Source organism: Eucyclogobius newberryi, unplaced genomic scaffold (assembly GCF_026437365.1).
Source record: "Eucyclogobius newberryi isolate DKJ021-1_F unplaced genomic scaffold, fEucNew1.0.hap1 SCAF_14, whole genome shotgun sequence".
Taxonomy (NCBI): Eukaryota; Metazoa; Chordata; class Actinopteri; order Gobiiformes; family Gobiidae; genus Eucyclogobius; species Eucyclogobius newberryi.
In genome coordinates this window covers 19,644,730-19,665,813 of record NW_027315768.1, presented here as the reverse complement: position 1 = coordinate 19,665,813, position 21,084 = coordinate 19,644,730, and the positions used below count along the sequence as shown (strand labels likewise).

Genomic DNA, 21,084 nt, shown 5'->3' with positions numbered 1-21,084 from the left:
AAAAAAGCAGATTTTTTTTAGACTTAGTAAACACGTGATTGAATTGTCACTAGGAAAGGGAATTGCATTAGATACAGAGTCATATGTTGGCGTCCTTTTAACTGCTCCACATTGGAAACACTTATTTAGCAGGTAAATTACCACTCAGGTAAATACATCTCTTGTCTGTTCATAGAGGAACAACAAGCTGTGACTGCTGTGCTTGCATTAATTAGGCTTCTTATCTTAACATATCCTATCCATCCACGCCATCTCCTTTCTTAAGTTGTAAAAGTGATTTTGTGAAGTTTATTGGATTTCTTATTTCTGATTTGTATTATTTGTAATGAGTCATTTCCTGATTACCTGGACTTATTTTGGCAGGAAATTGGATGTTTATTTTGACACGTTGTGCATCTCTACTGTGTTTACCCTTCTAAAAAGAGTAGAGATTGTAGAGTAGAGATACCGTTTGAACTGGCAAACGGTCAGAGCAGGGATACGGATCCTACAAAATGCTACACATTTTTTTCACTTTGTTCATTGCTTTGAAAACTTAGGCCTTGATTGGAGTATGAATAATCAGAATTGAGGTTAACTTAAATGTGAAATGTGTTCATGTCTGCTAAATTGTTGGTCTTGCTTGCTAAAATACTTCTTTTAAATGTTTTGGGGAAACAATAAACGCATATGTCAAAATGACATTGCAGATTATAATGTAAAACCGTTGCAGTAGCTGAACAGTAAAAAGTGTGACTTTTATTGTTCCGACATCTGTGGGCATTTGCATGGCCAGAGTCTCCTCTCCTATCTTTCAGCCTGAGGCTCCCATGCTGTGGTTATTTATCTTGCAGATGGAGGATCCATCCATACATAAGGGGCACAATGAGCCTATTACACACAGGCGCAAAAAGGCACACAAAATGAGAAACACATTGAGTGTTTTGGTCTTCTGCTCTCTGTGCATGAGTTATTCTCTCGAGTCAGCCCATCTTCTTTTTTACAGTCTTGTATTTTTAACTTGGTTTTGGCTAAATTCTTCACTCTTCCAGATTTCATCCAGATTCAAATGTTCCCTATGGCTCTCAACGTCCTACCACATGGAAGTTGGCAGTCTGCATATCTGAAATTATGAGATAATTTCAGATATGCAGACTGTGCTCACCATAACCCCAGTGGAGTCGCTTGTGTGATGGTACATGCGTGAACATATAGAACATACCAATGAGCAGTAGTCATGTTGTGTAGGTTGTTAAGCATTAACATGTGTTTGTGTGTGGAGGAGGGTGTGGACAAACTGGGCATAAAGCAGCATCAAACTGTGTAATCATCAGTGAAGTCATCCCTCTGCTATTGTCAGCGCGATAGGTGTGACAGTGTGCGTGCTCTTAGAGAGAAGAGAGGCGAGTGAATTGGATTTTGACCCAGAACCAGTGCAAATGATCAAATCCATACATCATATTTTCCACAATATGCAGATCCGCAAATCTGGCACAAAAGCCAGACTCTCTGCCTTACCACACACTCTGAACGACACGTCATAAATTTATAAAAACAGAGCTGGGTCAGAAGTTTTCTCTCAGTAAATGTATCAGGAATGATCCAAACGGTGTTGACAACCAAGCCTTATTTTTGTAGTACACAGTGGATGAACAGTATATGCAATGTTTAATGTCACCAACATTTTTATCCTCAAACCGCTATGACCTACAATGCAAGACTGTAATTTAATAAGCTCCTTCTCTCATGGCACCAATACATGAAATGGCCTTTGGAAAATGTGCATGGAAAAAAATCCAAATCATTGTCTTTTTTCCGTCCTTGAAATCATAACCAGTGGACATAAATGCAACAGATTCATAGGCCCTTACTCTGAACTGTGGATGAAGGGATTTCTGCTGCTGTTAAATAGTCCCTGAAAAAAGGCCTGGTGCTGCCATGAACAAGTAAACTGTGTAATAACCCAGAAGTTAAACAAAGCAATGACCATTATTATCCGCTGACTGAATTCTTTAATTAAAGCTTATAAATTAAAATTTTCAAGAGTAATGATATCTAAACTATCCACTGCGTTGATAATCTTGACCGCTATATATATATATATCAAAAACAAATGAGAAAAAGGTAACCTGGTTTTGACAGACGAAGCATTTGAAAGTCTATGTACATTCCAGTGGAGGACCACCACAAGGGAATTTTCTTGGAAAAATGAGTCAGGTTTTATTTTTCATAACACCAACTGTTGGAGAAACTGTGGCAGTCAGGCGGGAAACCACTATCACAAGCTGCTGCTCAAAATATTAAACTGAAACTGAAAATACACTGCAGACTGTTTTTAGAACTATGTGTTCGGGACTCATAACTCCTGCCACAGACACAATAAACGGATACCTTTGGAACATAGATTTGGCGGCAGGAAAATAAATGACACAAATCACACCAACAATCCAAGACTTTTGGACATGGACAAATTTGATCAAGTTTAGACTGAATTGTTGAGCATCGTGTGCGGTTGTCTATCAATGACCTCCTTTTCATCTGCATCAGGTGTAACTGAGGTTTCAAAACAAACAGAAAGGACAAAGTGCAGGTTAAAAGCACAAAATCAAATGAAGGAATAGTTGTGCACAAAGCATAATTTCACACAGTTATACTGTGACTGATTGTGAATAGTGATACATTTACATTCCTTACCTAAGCTATAGTAATGAACAACTATGATCTTAGTCACACCCTGTCACAACATGATAAACTTGATATAAACCTGAATCCATTCCTCCTTCACACTGAGAGCCACTTGAGTCAGTTTGTCTTAAATGTATCCCTTGTGGAGGGGCTCAAATATGTCCATTTGTGAGGGGATTTTGGGTGCGTTGTCTCTTGGATGATATGGGAACACAATGAGCACAACTGGGGAGAACAAGCATTCCCTGCTTAGGCTCTCTTTACAACACAGCTGTGGTAAAGCTGTCGAAGATGAACTGAGCCATTTTTCACCAGCAATTTTTAATGTTCTACAGAACAAATCCTTTTGACTAAAGGGTTTCCAGTGTTTTTATTGCTCTCTTCAGATGGTGATGAATGCATAGTTGATGGATTTTGACCGTTTGTGCTCCGGAGTTCCACATCAACAGGGACTTCCTCAGAGACACACCCCTTTTGACGGGGAACATGATTTCCTGTCTCGTGCAATGACATGTGGATCCTAATCAAGTGCATTTGCGAGCAGAGATTTTGGACGAGTCAGTGGGAGTTGACATGAAAACTTAGAAGCACAGCTGACCAAGAGCAAACCCGGACTGGCAACACATTATTAGATAAACAGATGCACAAAATCACGTTTTAGACCGAACAACTTCAAAGGATATTTATGTGGATTTTTCCTTTGTAAATGGCACCGTCTGTTTGAATATGGATCTTGTGTGTTTTCGTCACTGGCAGAAATTGTATTTATAGATAGAATGATGAAAGACATTGTTTCCATTGAATATCATGGAAGGATTTTGCTGTGTACGCAAAGTTTTGGATTGTCATGGATGAAATGACTGTTCCAATACTTGTCAATTTCCCTTCATCCCTGCACTGGTGTTTTTATGACATAGTGGGGACTGTTAATGTTAAGTGACCTTTCAGGAACAAGAACTGCATTTAAAGCTAACCACATAACATTTCCACATAAAACATTAATCGGTGGCATTTGTACCAGTAGTGGTTTGTTTGGGTACTGGATGAGTTCACCAAGGGCAGTAATTACACTATTATAATGGAAATTCTAAGTTACACAGCTACATGCAATGCTCTTTTGAGAGAATTTGTCTAGTGGAATTAAATATTTACACCATTAGTATTAGTTTTAAAGACCTTAGTAAGGGTGAGAAGTTAATATTTACCGTACGTGATGCTGCGGAGGGAGATTTCCTGTTCTGAGTGGCAAGAAATCCCACCAATATCTTGCCTAAATGTCTGAAAATAATAAGTATTTTTTTTAGTTTAGTTTTTAATGATAAACATATAAATTGGAGTTCAAAATATCGTAGTAGAATAAAAGAGACAGAGGAGTGGAAGATGGGTGGGTGTGGCCTTAACATGTCGGCTCCTCCTCCTGCCACAGATGGAGGTATAGATGGTGCACAACAGCCTGCTGCATCCAGACCTCTGGTTCAGTCCAGTGAGCTGCTCTAGTCCTGAGAGGCCCCTTCTCAGTGAAGTAGACCAGCCACTGCATCCCCACCCTGCATTATCCTACACTTTTCTCCTCTGCACCTTGAAGGACGCCACAACAGGCTTGAGGATGCAGCGCCCCCACAGCTTCCCACTCATCCTCCTTTTTGTCGCTGGAATAGTTTTGTCCGGTCCATCTACGCCCATTAGAAGCAGAGGTAGGTCACACATATATGTAAATGCTATTAGTTTCAGCTACTAATATGTCATAGTTAGATTTGTTTTAAAGTTGTGTGCACCAGGCAGATGTTCATTATTATCATTCATTATTATGTGATCCAACTCTCTGCAACCTTTCCTAATGCAGGTATTTATTGCAATGATTACGTAATTGCAGAAATGTAATTGCACAATTGGACCAACTATTAGGCACATTTTTATTTTCTGAGGTCCATAATATAAAAATGAAACTATCATCATTAGGTGTCATTATAGTTCTGTCTGGGGAGGAAACCCAATGCTACTTTGATTTGACATGTATGAAACATTTCCTCTCACTTCATTATTGGATGACTCCACAACCAGTCCAAAGTCAACAATTGGCCACCTGAATGCTATAAGCTTGCCAATCGTGCTCTCAAAATATTATTTATTTTTTCAGTAATTTTCTACCAAATCACCAGAACTGGTATTTAAAGGAGTATAGCAGACATTGTGGTTGGCATGTAAGTGGTGCTCAACTTCATATAGTGTGTCCAAGAAGTCTGACTGAGAAACACATGTACTTGGATTGAATTAATAGAATCATTCACTCATGACTTCTTTCTTATTTTTGGCGCTGTTCTTTTTATCCTCAGTCATGGTGTTTGTGAGGGTGGTAATACCATGGTGGTGATCTCAGGTGAGCCCCTGGAGTTAACCCAAGTGTTAGATTCTTGACAAATCTCTGTTTGAGGCTATTTGGCCACAGATTAAAGCTGTCATAGGTTTGTGCTTTTACTTTGGGCAAAGAGTGAAACATCTGAGTGTTATGGTGCTATTTGTATGACGGCTTGTGTCATGGATACACCTTTATAACACAATATTATGGAGATATAATAGTGTCTATAATACATTAATGTAGGAGCCAAACAGACATGGTCATATGCACCACATGAAGAAGGGTCGAACAAAGACACAAGTGTACATCAGCTATTCGCAATCAGTCATAAGTATTCATAACATTTGAGGCACACTAAGTGGATTGGTTTAGTGGACAGATGGCTCCTGACACATATAGGCCAGTGAAGATGAAGAAGGCGAAGGAGACGCATGGGAATAAGATGCAGCTGTTGAGTCTTACATGGGATATAGGGCTATATATGTGTGTGAACAGACAGAGATGGATGTGGTCTGAGCACTCATTTGCCTCAAAAGTGCTGCTGAACAAATTTTCTTGGATCAGATTTGTTCAAGCCAGAGTGAAGATTATACAATTTAATATGTCAGCTTCCAGCTAGATTAAAACTTCGCAATACTTTTTTTAAGAGTGCAAATATATATTTTAAAAATATATGACTATGGCCACCTTTTATTGATGGTTTTGCAAATTTTGTCAAGCATAAACTCTTATACTGTTGTTGTTGTTGTTGTTGTTGTTGTTGTTGTTGTTGTTATTATTATTATTATTATTGTTGTTGTTGTTGTTGTTTTTCCCAGTGAGCCAATTCTAGACAAAAGTTAATAGTTAAATAATCTCTTTGCTGCTTGGTGGTCGTGCGGTTAAGACATGTTTGTTCAATTTACTGCATGTCCTCCCTTCTCTCATCCCCCATTTCACTCTGTGCTTTCCTGTCAATAAAGCCAATACATTTAAAAAAAAAAATCTTTAAAAAAAGAAGAAAAACTTCTTGTGGCCAGTGTAATCTCCCAGTAGGAACTCGGTATTTCCTAGCAATAAAGCCTGAATTATTTCACCTGGCAAAGTCAATGCAATATTTTTACACCTCATTGCTTTAAATGAAGGTGACTGTCATAGCAAAAGCCATTGAACATCTGTCTTTTCTCAGTGTGTATGAGCCAAATCTCTTCACCACATCTCCTCAGTTCTGCGTCTCGAGGCTGCATAATTTGCCAGAGGTGTCTAAAAGCACAAACGTCCCTGAGGTACAGCAGAGCGTGTCTGTGTTGTTGGGAGTCTGTCACATAGTCTATAAATAGTTATGGCCAATATACTGTACTAACAAGAGGAGTTATAGCCTCATTTGGGCAGAAGACTTTGCTGAGCCCACTGCCAAGTGGTTTTACTAAGGGGTTTTCCCTCCAAACAAATTTCATCAAAACTTCTATTTAATTTTCTACAAATGTTTTTTTATACTGTGTAGTTGTATTATCAACTGGTAATGTAAAGGAAATACATTTGACAGGCACAATACACATAAATGTAGTGCCATTGCAGAGTATGTCATGCTGACGACCTCATTTACCCCCTCCCTTTCCCCCTGGACCGTTCACCACTTCATCCGAGAACACAACACCTCGAGCCAACTCTGTGTTTCAATTTAAGGGTGTTCCTCTTTCCTGGTGTAGGATACACACAGCACTGGACACCAGGACGAGGGCAATGGTAAACTGCTGTGGTATTGTTTAATGTAACCATCCATATTTAGTTACTTTCTCCCACTAGAGTGAAAGCATAATTAAAAGTTAAGATCACTGTGATAGAGTTACTCCCTAGACTACCTATTCTTTGAAATAATATTTTATGCAATATATAATGCATGGATGTTTTTGCATTTACATATTCTTACTAAAAAGAGGATATTGCTTGAATATCTGTGTGCAGGTCTGGGGACGAAACCTTTACAATTGTGAACTAAAAAGAGTGTAGAGCAGCAGCTCTTTTTTTTGTGTGTATTTTAGTGCTTTATTATTATTATTATTATTATTATGCAGAAATCCCTGAACATGAATTTAGCTATATGATACGCTTTTAGTTTTAGTTTGTTTGATATTTACATAAAAAATATGGATGTAGTTACATGCCATTTATTAAAATCATAAATCAACTCACAGTTTGACGTACCCCTGAAAAAAATACCCACCACTCATCAATCATTGTGCTCAGGTGAAATGAACATAAACAAACAAATGAATTTTACAGCTTAGCAGTACTTTTGGCTCATTCTACCTTGAATGTTTCCCTCTGTGCTATGGGTGATTGATTATAGGGACTGTGACCAGAGCCATTCTTAAAGCTTTATTCACTGGAAATACTGATAAGTCTTAACAGCCCTGAGCAGTGTGTGGGCCAAATGGCTTGCACTGTGGAGCCGTCTGAGCCAGCATTTTCTTGTACTTGCTTTAGAGCCAATTTGTTTTATACTGTTTCATATATTCTCAGGGCTCTCTCTGTTTTGGAGATGGGACCACTTGGAATTATTGATAGGGGAAGCAAAACAAATGCTGTTTTGATAGGAAACACTTTTCTGGAAAATCCTGGGCTTCCCTCGCGTTCACTTCGTCTGTTTTGGCATCTGACAGCTGCTGGCATTAGTCCTCAAGCAAAGTTCCACTATTTCATTTAACACTGAAAAATGAGCCAGGGACGTAACCCAAGAGCCTATAGTCCCAGGACAAGCTATGGTCCACTTTTTTTTGAGTGCCATTGATGATGATGTTGAAATTGCAGTTCATTTATTATTTCCACTGTAGAGGAGAAGTGAGAACTGCTGATGCAAATGCAATTCAGTATAATGAGAGTATAATCGCACTGAAGTATCATGTTGTACTTGATAATACGATCTGTCTTTTATGGAACCTCATTTTGCCACAAATGCATACACTGGCTTAGTTGTAAAATGGTAACAAATATATAAACAAACATATACCAACATTGCTACTATAGAAGAAAACTGTGCTCTTCTCTCCTCTATTGTTGATTTTTTCCCCCCTGCAGAGGCAACTTGTGTGATATGTTTCTACTTCTGGTGGGATAGATGAGGAATGCAATGCAAAATGTGTGTTTGTCGATAAGATGACACTTTGTTTAACTAATATTTGATCAAAAAGCATTAATGTGTTCGCACCAAACACGATTGCAACTACACAGCGGTCGGATGACATGCAGCCTGTAAAGATTTATAGCTGTCCATGTGAGCGCGCCAGCTACCATGTCAAATGTCACATGTCTGGCCCAGCTGCTCCATCACAATTTGCAGATGTTGATTAACATGGTGGTGGTGGTGGTGGTTGTAAAATAGTTTCCATGTTCTGTGCAGCCATGTATGGGTAATTAGGAATGAAGAAAATAACACATTTTATTTTGTTTTTGCTGGAGTAGTTTCTTGGGTTGACCCGTTCTAACTAGTTCTCATTTATTGTGAAACTTTGACTTGATTAATAATTGTTGGCATGCATTTGGTTACAGTACAGCAAATCTGTGTTCCATTAAAGAAACACATTGCAACCTCCGCTGAGAAAATGTTGATTGGGTTAACTATGTTTTTTTTGACTGGGTGGTTCTTTTATTTGATTTGTTTGGAAAATAGTCCACAAACAATGGAATTTTATAAATAGGAAAAAAAGAAAGAAAAACCAACGACAGTATCTCAATCCAGGAAAGCAGGCTATTGTGACATAGCGACCATGTTTATATTATTTTTTTGTAACGATTTATAGCGTAAAACACATTAAAAGTAACACAACAACAACAACAACAACAGCAAATTGTGACATAGCATTATCCCTGCAACCACAAGCGGACTCAAGCTGCAGTGCACATTGATTGTTGTGGTGTAATCTTAAGTTTGGATACAATACTGATTTGTGGGCTGTTGCATGGAGTATTTACCACTGAACTAAAATGTTCTAAAATTAGCTTCATAATTTCAGATGAAGGGCACATACTCCTCAAACTTGCCAACAACTGACAACAATCACATCTTTGGGGTTGAATAATGGCAGCACTTTCTGAACTTACGGTGTGAAACTTATTTAACTTACATTTTTTGACTAAATAGACCAGATTGTGTGATGTGTGGATAAGCCCAGTAATTACAGACATTAAACCAGGTCTTTTTTGCAGTTTTGAGCACGACTTAGGCTACCCCAAATAAATTGTCTGTTTGCTGTAACCCGAGTCAACATTTTTGAAGTGGCTCGGACGGTAGGCAAATTATTTTTTTTTTTACTTTGAAGGCAAAAAAAAAAGATCAAAATTTTGTCATTTTTTGACTCGGAGTGACCACCAGGGGTCAGGCTACAACAGTCAATGACGGAAAACGTCTCTATCAACCCGATCGGGAGACTAAATCTCATCATTTTAAGATATTTTAATCGACCTTTTGTACGCCGCTATCCTTTATTTTGGTAGCTAAGGCGAGCGGGGGGAACATGCGGGGGACATGGGCGCCGCCATGTTTGTTGTGATGACGCTGCTGGGCGTGTTTCAATCCCAGAATACGTTTGCGTAAATCAAATTTCACACCCTGACAGAGAAACACATGTCCTATGCAGACGACAGTGGCGCCGACAGAGGCAAATAATTTGTTAAAAGTATTATGTGGACGACTGAAAATGAAGACGTACATGTGTAGAGCAGTGCGTCATCAGTCCTTTGAGTTGAAAGATAGGTTTAGCAGCGTGATAAAAATATTCAACACGGCGGTTCAGGAAAGACCGATCGGTGAGTCGGCGAAATAATTGAAAAATAAAAGATTTTAAAGTTTTTTCAACAAAATGCAGTTTTTTTTTTTTCAGTCGGCTAGTTTCATAACGGGTCAGTCGGGTTACGGCAAACAAACATATTATTTTGCCTAGCCCTATCTGAGGCCAGGTCCAACCTAATGCTGTGAAAAACATATACTTACTCTCACTTGTTTGTGTTTTTGTGTAGTAAGACGACAAAACATGAAAGTGCGCATCAATGCTACAGGAGACACCATCGTTATGAAGTTCCTGCGGCCCAATCCTGACACCAAACTTGAGGGTTACATCCTGGGCTACGGCAGCAGCATGTTCTCCAAACAGTTCATTCAGCTGCCGGAGAATGGAAAGCCCTACGAAACAGAGTTTGGTAGGAGATCTTGAAATCCCTCATATAAAGTCATATAAGCACAGTAAGCTCAAGTACGATGGTTTCAGATGCTGAGCCCAAATATCTTATTGCTGTCCAGCCAATTCCAGCCAATGACGTAAAAAAGCAATGCACAGGTAGATTATACGAGACTGTGGTCTACATTGATGTGAGCTACAAGAAACATTAAAGGTACTTATTGTTGATTTATGTTAGGTAAAGTTGAATTGGAAAAGCCACTTCATTTGGTCATTGGCTCTGTGACGCCTACATCGGTGCTTCTGTCGTGGGGCACCCTGCTGAAAACCCCCTACGAGACCAACATCATGAACGACTGTCTGGAGGACGGGTGAGCCATGACACTGCTATGTTTCACAGATGTGCTGCTGAGGAGAAAACCACTCATAACAAAGAAAGACAAGGATTGTATTGATGATTGTCTTTGTGCAGATGCTAGATCTGTACAAACTCTATACGACTCCCTCAAGTATCTCAGGTTACTGAGGGGATCCAGGACTGACCGCAAACAGGTGTCGAGAGAGTCCACCCACTCAGCTTACAGAAAGAATGACATTTTCCCAAATAAATTCAATCTAAATGTCTTTTATAGTGTAATGATCCATTTTTCTGGTCCACCTGGATGATTCAGGAGAAAGAGCATTAACAGTGGTTTTCCGATGTCTGTGGCCCAGATACTACACGGTTCGATATCGTGAGAGGAACAGGAAGTGGAATTATCAGACCTGCCCCACAAGTGATACAGTCATCGACAACCTAAAACCCAACACTGTGTATGAGTTTGGTGTTCAGCCCAACACCAAGGAAGGCAACGGACACTGGAGCAAACCTGTCATCCACAACATCAACAACGGAAGATCGGAGGGTAGGATGTTCTGTTTATAGAGTCCTCAAAATGATGTGACTGAAACCCATGAACACATTGAGAATTATTTATTCTTGTTTTATAGATTTTATTTGTAAATGTAATGTTTTCTTGCTTGTAGACAAGACCCAGGTCAGAAAACCAGTCAAACGACCCATAAACCATTTGGTAAGAATTACTTTTTCCTTTGCAGCTTTGTTCTTGAAACTTTTACATTAGAAAAACAATGCTTAGAATGCTGGAACAATGTAGAAAAGGTTTCAAAAGTAGTAACCAACCATCAGATTTGAAATAACTTCTGGACGGAGCCAAAACATCTTTATTTGAAAAGCAGTGACTTCCTTTGAAACCTGGTCTACCTTGGGCCACTCTCGAAAAAATAGTGATTATACCAACGCTAGAACAAATTAATGATCAGAATAACATAATATATGTGCATGATATGGGATATTCTTAGTATTGTTGGCCTTTCCATCCTGCTCACTAATGGAAAGAGTAACTAGGCCAAAAGTAACTGTAACTAACAACTGTCTAATAAATCTTACGGGCAAAAATATATTTTAAAAAGCAAGACAGATGATCTTTACATCATAACAAACAGATGAGCAGGCAGGTTTTGTAGTTTGCATGTCTCCAGTCAGGTACTACTTTTTATAGATGTGGAAATAAAGAATAGAATAGAAATTTCAAGTATAAAAAAATTGTGCGAGTCACAAAGTAATAAAATAACTCTATTATATTTTATTATAGGAGTATGTAATGACCTTGATGACAAAATTATAAATGACAAAATCTTTCCTCTGTTTCCTTCTCTGTTGCCCACCAGAAACCTTTCACATCAGGCCAGCATCCCCCCCCCTTCACTCCCCGTCATGGTAAGCCAAGAGCGCTTGTGGTGGAGCCCAGTGCGCCTCATTTACTACAGCAGCAAGACTTTTATATGATACCATAATTTATTGTTGCTTACACACTTTTCTTTCAGCTCTTTTCACCAACCCTTGACTAAATGTTCCCTGTGAGATCAATTAACAGCAACTTTGATTTATTATTTTATCGTCAATCACACAACATAACATTTTGTCATTTTGGATATAAAGTTACTGTGTTATTCCTTTACACTGCCTCCGTATTTAAGTAAGGCGTCCTTGTGGAATTGCAGATATCGTATGTTTTTTACATAACAGAGGATATAACTCTCTTTCAGGCTCTGAAGGCATCTCAAGTGTTGACCCTTGACTTTAACTGTGCTCCTTGTTCCTGTCAGTTTCCCATAACAGGACCCAGGTCAGACCGCCCCTCATCCAGAACCTCCCAAAGACAACTATTGGTAATTACTCTTTTGACCTCAGGTTCCAGTCTCACTGCCAATCTGTCTTTTGTTTCATTTATGGACCGTCTGTATCACATTTTCACATGACATCGTTTGAGTCGTATCCAGGACTTTGTTAATCTAACTTTAGCAATGTTTCTCAGCTCCTACCACTACTAGGCGAGCTTCTTTGTTGACACCTCGGCCCACAGTCCCAGTTGTGACCAAACAGCCAGCCAGTGGTAAACCATGACAATCCCAATGGGTTATTTTTCCTAAAAGCTTCATGGCTTTAGCAGTGCTTTTGCCAGATCCTGTGGACTGGAGTTGGTGCTTTAAAATGGCCTGTGTAATTGCTGCATGCTCGGTGGCATGTTGTGAGTCCAGCAGTTAGGCCCTCGCCATGGAAAGGATGATGGAGTTGGCACTTTGTTAGTTTGTTATGAGGTAGGTGACCTTGGCTGCATGGCATATGTGTTTGATGGTGTGAAATATCAGAGGATGGAACATTGTGGTAAAATTGGTGTGTTAAGTTGGCTTGTTCCTAATTGCTGCGCTTGCTGTAACATTACATTATACACAGAATGATGTAATGTTTTTAATATCTGTACAATATTATGTTTATGTTTATTATCTCATTCTTTCCTCGTGCAGTTCAGGGCTCTGTCTTTTGTGTTGTGCAGTCCTGCTGAAAATCATACAGTTTTACCCAATGTCTTGCTTGTGCTTTCAGTGCAGTGTGAAGTCTGCATGACAAGGCTGCATGAATGAGACGTTTTATATTGTTTTTTCCAGGTTTGAGGACAGCAAGATGCCTATACTGTGTCCTCCATGCTCTTACTCTTCTTTTTTCCAGCCTTTTTTCTTTGACCTGTTTGGTCCATCAAAGTCTTAAAGCCAACAGTAATGAGTCATTATTACTCTGGAGTGTAGAAGTAAAACTGATGGATTTTCAATGCCCATCACTCAAAGCCATCCTTGACCTGGTAGTTGTGTCTGTTGGCAGTAACATGGTTGTTACATTAAAATGCTTCCATATGGACCGTCTGCCTTTGAATATTGAGGCCCTTTCAGACCAAGGTTCAGTAAATGGGATTGCATAACATTTGAGCTCAGGAGCTCTGAGGGAGATTTAGTTGAAATTCTAGTTTATTTACTTGTTGTTATTGTTTGACAATATTTTCTTTTCCAACAAAATACAGGTAGAGAAGATGTCATCAGTTTCATTTTTCCTCGTCAGCCAATGAAAAATGAACTAAATCCCAAGCTTTTTAAACCAGCCAAGATTCGACCACACTTCCCAAAAAATCAGACAGCCCGAAGTCAAGTCTTCAAATCTTCTCCTTTCCAAAAACCTGACATTAAATCAACACTGCAGCCTGTTTATCTACCTAACTCCCTTCCACCCAAATTCCCAACCAAGCCTCCAGCCACAGCCTCTCCCACATCGAAACCAAAAGCCCAGACAACTCCACCAAAGATCAGTCTCCAAACTGAAACCAAATCTACAATAATGTTAAAGACAACACACACGCCCAAGGTGCAGAGCGTCCCGTCCTTATCAGAGACACACGTCCTGCCCAAAGTTCCAGGACCTCGCAGGAGACTGCCAAACCCCCAACTACAGCCCAGGCGTCAGTCTCAGGCCCGCCCTGACCCTGCTGCCCCTAGGCAGGCTCATCCCACTGGTAAACATTCAAACTAAAACTAAAGTGCATTCTTTAAAAGAGGCATATCATATTATTCATGATAATTGTTCATTTTAAAAAAGATACACATGTAGAATATTTTCACATTTTAGCAAACATTAGCTTATATCAAAGACATGACCTAAATCATTGAATATCAAATTTAGCAATGTGATGATGTTATATTTTTATACAGTAACAATTGTAAAACAACATTGTGCCTCTTTTAAAAGCAAAGAGATTTATTGAACTATTTAGACGCTACTGTACAACTAAATATACAGTACATTTTCTCTTACGCAGCTCCTAGTCCTCCAGAAGAGGGTAAGCCTCTGCAGAGACCTGCCCTGGCTACAGAGAAGGCCGGTAGTGGCCACCGGGGTAAACATGAGATGTTTGTCCCATTGCAATGTCTGTTTTGTCACCCACAACCCAGTGAGAAGTGCTACCAGTTTGAGTAACACTTCATGGTTGTCCACTGCTTCCCCCATTTTCATGTGTCGCATCACAAGCCATCGTCACCTTCACTGTTTGTATCTTGTGTGGCAGCTTGTTTTTTTCAGCCTATCATTCCATTTATTCATCTTAACTTGTCATCCTGCATTTTATTCCATCCAGGACAGAGCTGTAATGCTGAAAAAGTCCCTCCTAACCTTCCCAATGAACTTTTTTCATGTAGGTACTGGCAGCCATAGACCATCCACTGGCGATGGGTCTCATTCTTCCACTAGCTCATCTACAGTTCCACCAGTAGAAAGAAAGCCTCCGTCTCGTGGTCGTGTTGCACCTCACCCCTCTCGCACTGGTGACAAACCATTATCTCAGGCCAAGACTTCCCACTCCTCCAACACACCCAGGGGTAAACACGCACATTTATTTTTATTCCAATCCACACAAAGGTTGCTCTCTTTTGCAGGACGAAAATTCAAAACTCATTTGAATGCCTGCGGTTTCCCATTCCTTTGTCTTTTGTTCTCTTTTTCCTGCCATATTTGCTCTATGGATTAGGATTGTTAACATGATTTATGGCACCTCAGGTTGGCTAGGTAACTCATAGCTTTGTCCAGGAACACATTTTACACCAACTGTGAAAAAGCATTGCATTACGCAAATGGAATATACAAAAACCTCTTCGTTGTTAGGAATAAGTGAAAACCATGTGCGTCCTGTTAAGTCTCACTCAGATGTTATTCCTCTCAGAGACAATAACTGATTGCACTTTTCTTTTCTAACTGTGTCCCAAGTGGATTTTTTATAATGTGTTTTCCCTCCAACAGCTGGTGGGGTGCCTCATAGGGGCAATGCTCTCCCTAAACCTGTCGAGTGGCCCAAAGAGAAACCTGGTAAAGACCAACCAACATAACCACTGCTCAATCTCCCTCACGCACTAACCGCCAAAGCACCATTATGTCCCGTCCAACACAGCTGCCCCGGTCTGTGCTTTGAGCTCCTCTGTCTGATTCGCTCTGTTTGTCCACGTGACGTTTTGGTCATGTCTGTGTTGTCCATTATGTGTATTCCCAGTGGCTTGTGCTTGACTGGGATTGAAGCCACCTGTAGATTCCTTTTCATCACTTTCTTGTAGTGTCTATGGTGTATTAGCACATAGTATGCACCTCTAATGGGAAATTTTGATTGAATTATGTTTAGTCTGGTTCTGGTCAAAGTTGAATGTGATTTTTACAAAAAAGTATTATTTTTAGTTCAGACTGGCTCTTTTAATTAGAGTAATCAGCTCAATCTGAAGTAGCAATTGAAGCCCACGTCTGGACCACGTACAGTATGTTATTAATGTTGACACTGTTTGCTCCCTCTTTGGAGCCGGGCGCTTATGCTTCAGTCCCATGTCACAGCTGGCATGTGTTATTTCTGGAAACTTGGACAGTTTCAGAGGTCTTCAAAGAGTTGCGAGGCTCTGTGGAAGCATCTCTACAGAAAATGGAGCTTGGCAAACCCATGCATTTCTAATAAAACAATAAACAATGGAGAAATGAAGTTGAGATGGCAGAAATGTGTCCAGGTCGCTTGCAAATTATAGTTCAGCATTCAGAAAGCCATCTCTAGGTTAAGAAGCAGTGGATGAAAGCATTACACTGTCCCTGTCTGACTTTTTAAGACTGTATTCTGGTGTCGTTGACCATACTTGGTGAACACATGTTGGTCATTAGCTGATCATGTGAGGCAGAAACATTTTTAGAATGCACATTTTTGTTTCTACAGATGTTGGCTGAGGTTTCTCACTTAACTTCAACTTGAGTTTATGTGCCAAAGTACTTAATTCATGTCGACCAGGGGGAGGTGAGCTGCACAGCACTGAGCGATAGAAACAGAGCCCAGCCAACACAAATGTTTTTGAGGTGTTTTAGACTTGACGCAGAATAAAGTAACAAGATGACTGTTAAAGTGAGCAGATAAGACGGTGTCGAAGAGCAAAAGAGTTAATGTCTGTGGACGCCTGGCTTGCTGCTTGAAGGATGGAGAGGAAATGTCGTGTGTCAAGCCTCCCGGAGTCTCCCTAATTCCTCTGTGATATTAATGCAGTGTTTATTTTAGAACATTGGATTTATTACAACAATCCATAATTCAAGTTTGTGTTTTAAGATAGCCAACAGCATTTCAGATTAGATCTGTCATATCATACGGCTCTATGTTTCGTAGATTGCTTGGCTTTTATGCACTTTTATGTGTTTTGTATCCTGTGTTTACTTTAAGGTTTTTATCACAGCATCCATGGCTTTTGCGCTGCTCACCATCACTTTCTTCATTCATTTTTCATTGACAGTTGCTTTTTTTTTTGCTTACAAGGCTTCTCTTTTCCAGTAGTTCTACAGCCCCCGTCTCCAGTCAACAAGAAAACAAACCTGGTCGGGAAGCCTAGTGACCATGGTGAGAGAAGTTATTGTTTGTGTGTAACATGTGTGTAACGTGGGCTTTAACTACCACTAAATATCTAATACTTGAGGAATCTATTTTAAAAGTATAATTTTGGAAGTCTAAGTTCTTGCTGTTCCCACAAAATATTATTGCCGACCCGTGGCTTACTTATCATTACACAATTTTAGATTTGTTTTTGATCGGTGCAGTGGCAATCATGGCCATCTTAATACGATTAGATGAAATGTGCATGTCCTTCAAACTCTTTCTTCTCTCTGCCTCTATTCTGCAGTAAACCTGGCAGGATTTACACAAGCTAAGAGAAAGCAACTGATTGCATTGCTTATCTTTTATTTGATCAGCAGGTACCTCCGTAACCAAAGCAAAAAGCAATGCTAAAGTGTTTAACAGAGGGACATTCAAATGGCAGCTTTGCACCAATGTCATTTTTGGCATGCACTTTTGTCTGTCCTGCTGGTGTGCTTTTGGTTATCCTTGGTGTATTCTGGCACAGCTCTCCTTCCTTTAAAGAGCACAGGAGCTATTGCACAAGCCATCTCTGATCTTTCAGACGCCAGGAAAAGGCCGTTGGGTTGCTCAGTGAGGATGGCCAGAGCAGATGGAGCGCTATGTACAACTGTGAGTCAGATGATGATTCTGTTCCTACTTCTCACTGTCCTCAGATAAACCCATGGATTTGAAGCAAGGAGACAAGGAGTCCATCTTGAAGCCATTCCCACTGGTTACAGCAAAGCCTAAGCTTGAGCGCCGACAGCAGACAACCACCTTTGCCCCAGCAGTAAACAGTAGGACAAACATGTATTTCACTGTGGTTTACTGATTACGTTTTTATAGATTAAATTGCATGGATTAGGTTGTGGGTGTGGCCTAAGGCTGGTATATTTTTTGAATTTCTTAGCATTTAGTTTGCACGACAAAATCAAAGAACATGAAGATGTAACATTAAGAGAGCCAGATCAAATCAGTTACAAACATGGTCGGTAACAGCGGCCAGGGTTCTAAATCATGGACACAACGCCCTGCATGAGGCTGCTGGCACATCTAACAAACCTATCCTGTCGTTTTCTGCAGACAGTCGCTTTGACATAAATGAGAATTCATCTATATTCAGACCTCTACCTGCATCAGACGTTGACATAATGGGCAAAAAACGGTTTGTTGGTACGAAGTCACACATAATATAAGCGACACAGTATTTATTTTTGTGATGCTGAGTTAACCTTTTCAAACCCTGCAGCTTCTCATGTGATCTACAAGACGGACAAAAGGCCGGATGAGCCCTGCTCCATCACATCCTCTATGGCTTATTTCCCAGACGAGGAGGGAAATGACATCAGTGTCACTGGGCCTCCCAAAGTCCCCCCTTCAAACGTCACCGTGGTCACTGTGGAGGGCTGTCCATCTTTTGTCATCCTGGACTGGAAGAAATCTGACAATGAAACAAGAGGTACAATCTGCTTTGATTTTATGTAAACATTTTATGTGTACATTTAAGATAAGATAAGATATTCCTTTATTGTCCACACATGGGGAAATGTCATTATTGCAATGTAGGTAGATTAGGTCTACAGGTTGATACAGAGGAAAAGGACAGATAACTTATTTAAAGTGTTTATATGAAAACATTTACATATCTTAAGTTTTCCTTTAATTTTCCCTAGAGTATGAAGTTACATCAACGACTAAAGGCCCAAATGGAGAGGAAGTTTCAGTGCTGACTACTAATCAGACACATACAGCTGTGGAGAATCTGAAACCAGAGAGCAGGTAAGAGGCTGATAGACCAGAGCCAGGCACTTTTATGCATCTGGACCAGAGATGATGTGCTGCAAATTGCATGTTTAAGCAAAATAATATTTTATGTCTTGTAAACTACTTCGGATGTCAAACATTCTATTCCCTTGCCGGACATGAATTTAAAAGCACCCTATTTGTGTCAAAGTGAGCAAATACATCCAACAGCGAAAAGGCCTGGGTGGAGTGGAATCCTGGGCCGGGATACAGAGCCTTTAATTAGCATCTGGAGTCTGGAGACTGAGTTCAACCCTCAGTGGGATGGCTTTGAATCCTGCTTTTGCCAGGACATCTGAAAGCAACACATGGAATAAGAATCATATTTGTGTGTGCGAGGGAGAGCAACCCATCAGCACTGCTCATGCAAGATCTCTGAAGAAACTCACCTGTTGTTTACAACGCCTTTGTGTCCTCCAGCTATAAGTTCCAAGTAACACCAAAGAATGAGCTAGGAACGGGACCATCCAGTGACCCTGTGACCTTTAGCACAGAATCAGGCAAGTTTTGACCACTACATCATGCATTATAATGTCGTAGATGTACACACTACAACTTTATTAAATTTGTTTTACACTGCCTTTCCCCAGACTTAAAACAAAACTAAAAGGTAAAAACGACTAACAACAATGGAATGATTAAATATGAAGCTCTCTTGTCATCTAAACTATTCAATTTTCAATTCAGCTTATTTTTGTAACGCCCAAAATACCAACAGCGGAGATACTATATGTAGACAAGTTACACCAAGCTTCAAATAAGAGTTTCAAGCCTTATTTTAAACTGTGAAACAACTCACTGACTCTCTGATGAATTATTACCTTCAACCTTTCTCATCTTTTCAGCGGATCCACGTGTGAGTGAATATGTAGCAGGTACAAAGCTTTTTCTGTTTCTTTTACTGGAGTTTGTGCCAAATGTGTTTACTAGTTCACTTACAAAAAAAAAACTGTCTCTTTTAAATATCCCACAGGCAAAGATGCCATTTGGACACAATTTCCATTCAAAGCCGATGCATACTCCGAATGCAATGGAAAACAGTATGTAAAGAGAACGTGGTACAGAAAGTTTGTGGGCATCCAGCTCTGCAACTCATTGAGATACAAGATCTATCTAAGTGACTCGCTCAATGGTAAATGGCCAAAAGACCTATGTAGACTCAAATAAGAGGGTTAGGGTTATGTATGTATTAGACAGTTATGTATCATGCATTCTTTCATTTTTGTAGGAAAATTTCATAACATTGGTGACCAGACTGGGTTTGGTGAGGACCATTGTCAGTTTGTTGACTCCTTCTTGGACGGACGAACAGGAACGCAACTGTTGGCTGATCAGTTACCAAGCCGACAAGGTAAACTATTAACTATTTAACTTGAGCTGATAACTGTCATAAACAATTGAAAACCATATTGATTGTTGTATATTTATACTAGGGTTCTTCAGAGCTTTGCGACAGGAACCAGTCCACTTTGGAGAGATCGGAGGAAAATCTCACATCACTTACGTGGGCTGGTACGAGTGTGGCACGCCCATACCTGGAAAGTGGTGAAAACATGAAGACCTTGAGTGCTTAGGCCGTACACACCTGCTGTTTAAAGGTGGTGGACCTCTTTAACACGGACAGGAGCCCCTGAACTCAGTTGTGTGTAATTGTAATATTAGTATTATCTATTTATCAAACATGTCTCCATGGACACAGTTTGTGTGCTGAAAAAGGCTGAATATAATCAGACAAAACTTTGGGAAGCTGGCTCCCAAAATGTAATAACTTGTATAATATTATTTATCAATGGTTTGTTAGAGACTATTTTGTACGACTCAGTACAAGCATGAGAATGAGATTTTGTTTTTTTTAAAGTTCTGTAAAAAATCTAATTTGAGGAGTCTGTGTGGTGTTAGGATAAATGTTGCACATTTTAGGTAGTTTTGTTTACAAAGATCCCTTTTGGTAGACTAATAAAGTAAACTATAAACACCATTAATGTATGCAATACATTCTTAATACATTTTTGCCAAGAAGTAATTATAATTCCTGTCTTTGCCATTTCTATGTATATTGAGTAAAAGGATGCTGTGTGGTGGAATATACTGTACTAAAATATTGATTTAGAAACTAAACTGTAAAATATTTTTATTTACTTTGCAAAATGTATATAGTTTTGCAATTTAAAAAAATAAAATAATGTTTTCTGTGAAATGGGTGGTGCTCTCAAGACATTTTGTTGTTACTTGTTTGTGCCAAACAGCAACATTCTTAATAAGCCACATTATGTTTGTAGTATGCAGACATACCACAAAACACAAAAGAATAAAGTTTATTGTG

At 39.6% G+C, this 21,084-nt stretch overlaps 1 protein-coding gene across 6 annotated transcripts; it reads left to right on the top strand.

Moving 5' to 3' along the window:
• The first annotated feature begins 4,116 nt into the window (after positions 1-4,116).
• Positions 4,117-20,958, top strand: abi3bpa (ABI family, member 3 (NESH) binding protein a). 6 transcript variants are annotated; one of them, XM_072444798.1, is made up of 23 exons: positions 4,117-4,358; positions 10,016-10,195; positions 10,264-10,332; positions 10,412-10,544; positions 10,888-11,078; positions 11,200-11,246; positions 11,905-11,953; positions 12,343-12,405; positions 12,552-12,629; positions 13,590-14,075; positions 14,379-14,456; positions 14,755-14,934; positions 15,353-15,418; positions 16,899-16,961; positions 17,633-17,755; positions 18,042-18,131; positions 18,208-18,417; positions 18,632-18,737; positions 19,182-19,261; positions 19,607-19,636; positions 19,735-19,893; positions 19,990-20,112; positions 20,195-20,958. In XM_072444798.1, exons 1-23 carry the CDS (start codon positions 4,271-4,273, stop codon positions 20,308-20,310), a joined length of 2,808 nt encoding a protein of 935 aa, XP_072300899.1. In that variant the 5' UTR covers positions 4,117-4,270; the 3' UTR covers positions 20,311-20,958. The 6 variants fall into 6 exon arrangements, with proteins under 6 accessions (XP_072300899.1, XP_072300898.1, XP_072300900.1 ...); XM_072444797.1 differs by having other exon boundaries at positions 16,896-16,961; XM_072444799.1 differs by lacking the exon at positions 12,552-12,629 and having other exon boundaries at positions 16,896-16,961.
• The last annotated feature ends 126 nt before the right edge of the window (positions 20,959-21,084 follow it).

Excerpts from the sequence above, each read along its gene's own strand:
- abi3bpa (XM_072444797.1), top strand. The coding sequence starts at position 4,271 with ATGCAGCGCCCCCACAGCTTCCCACTCATCCTCCTTTTTGTCGCTGGA. Across the intron at positions 4,359-10,015 it reads TACGCCCATTAGAAGCAGAG|TAAGACGACAAAACATGAAA; the intron begins GTAGGTCACACA and ends GTTTTTGTGTAG. Across the intron at positions 10,333-10,411 it reads CGTAAAAAAGCAATGCACAG|GTAAAGTTGAATTGGAAAAG; the intron begins GTAGATTATACG and ends GATTTATGTTAG.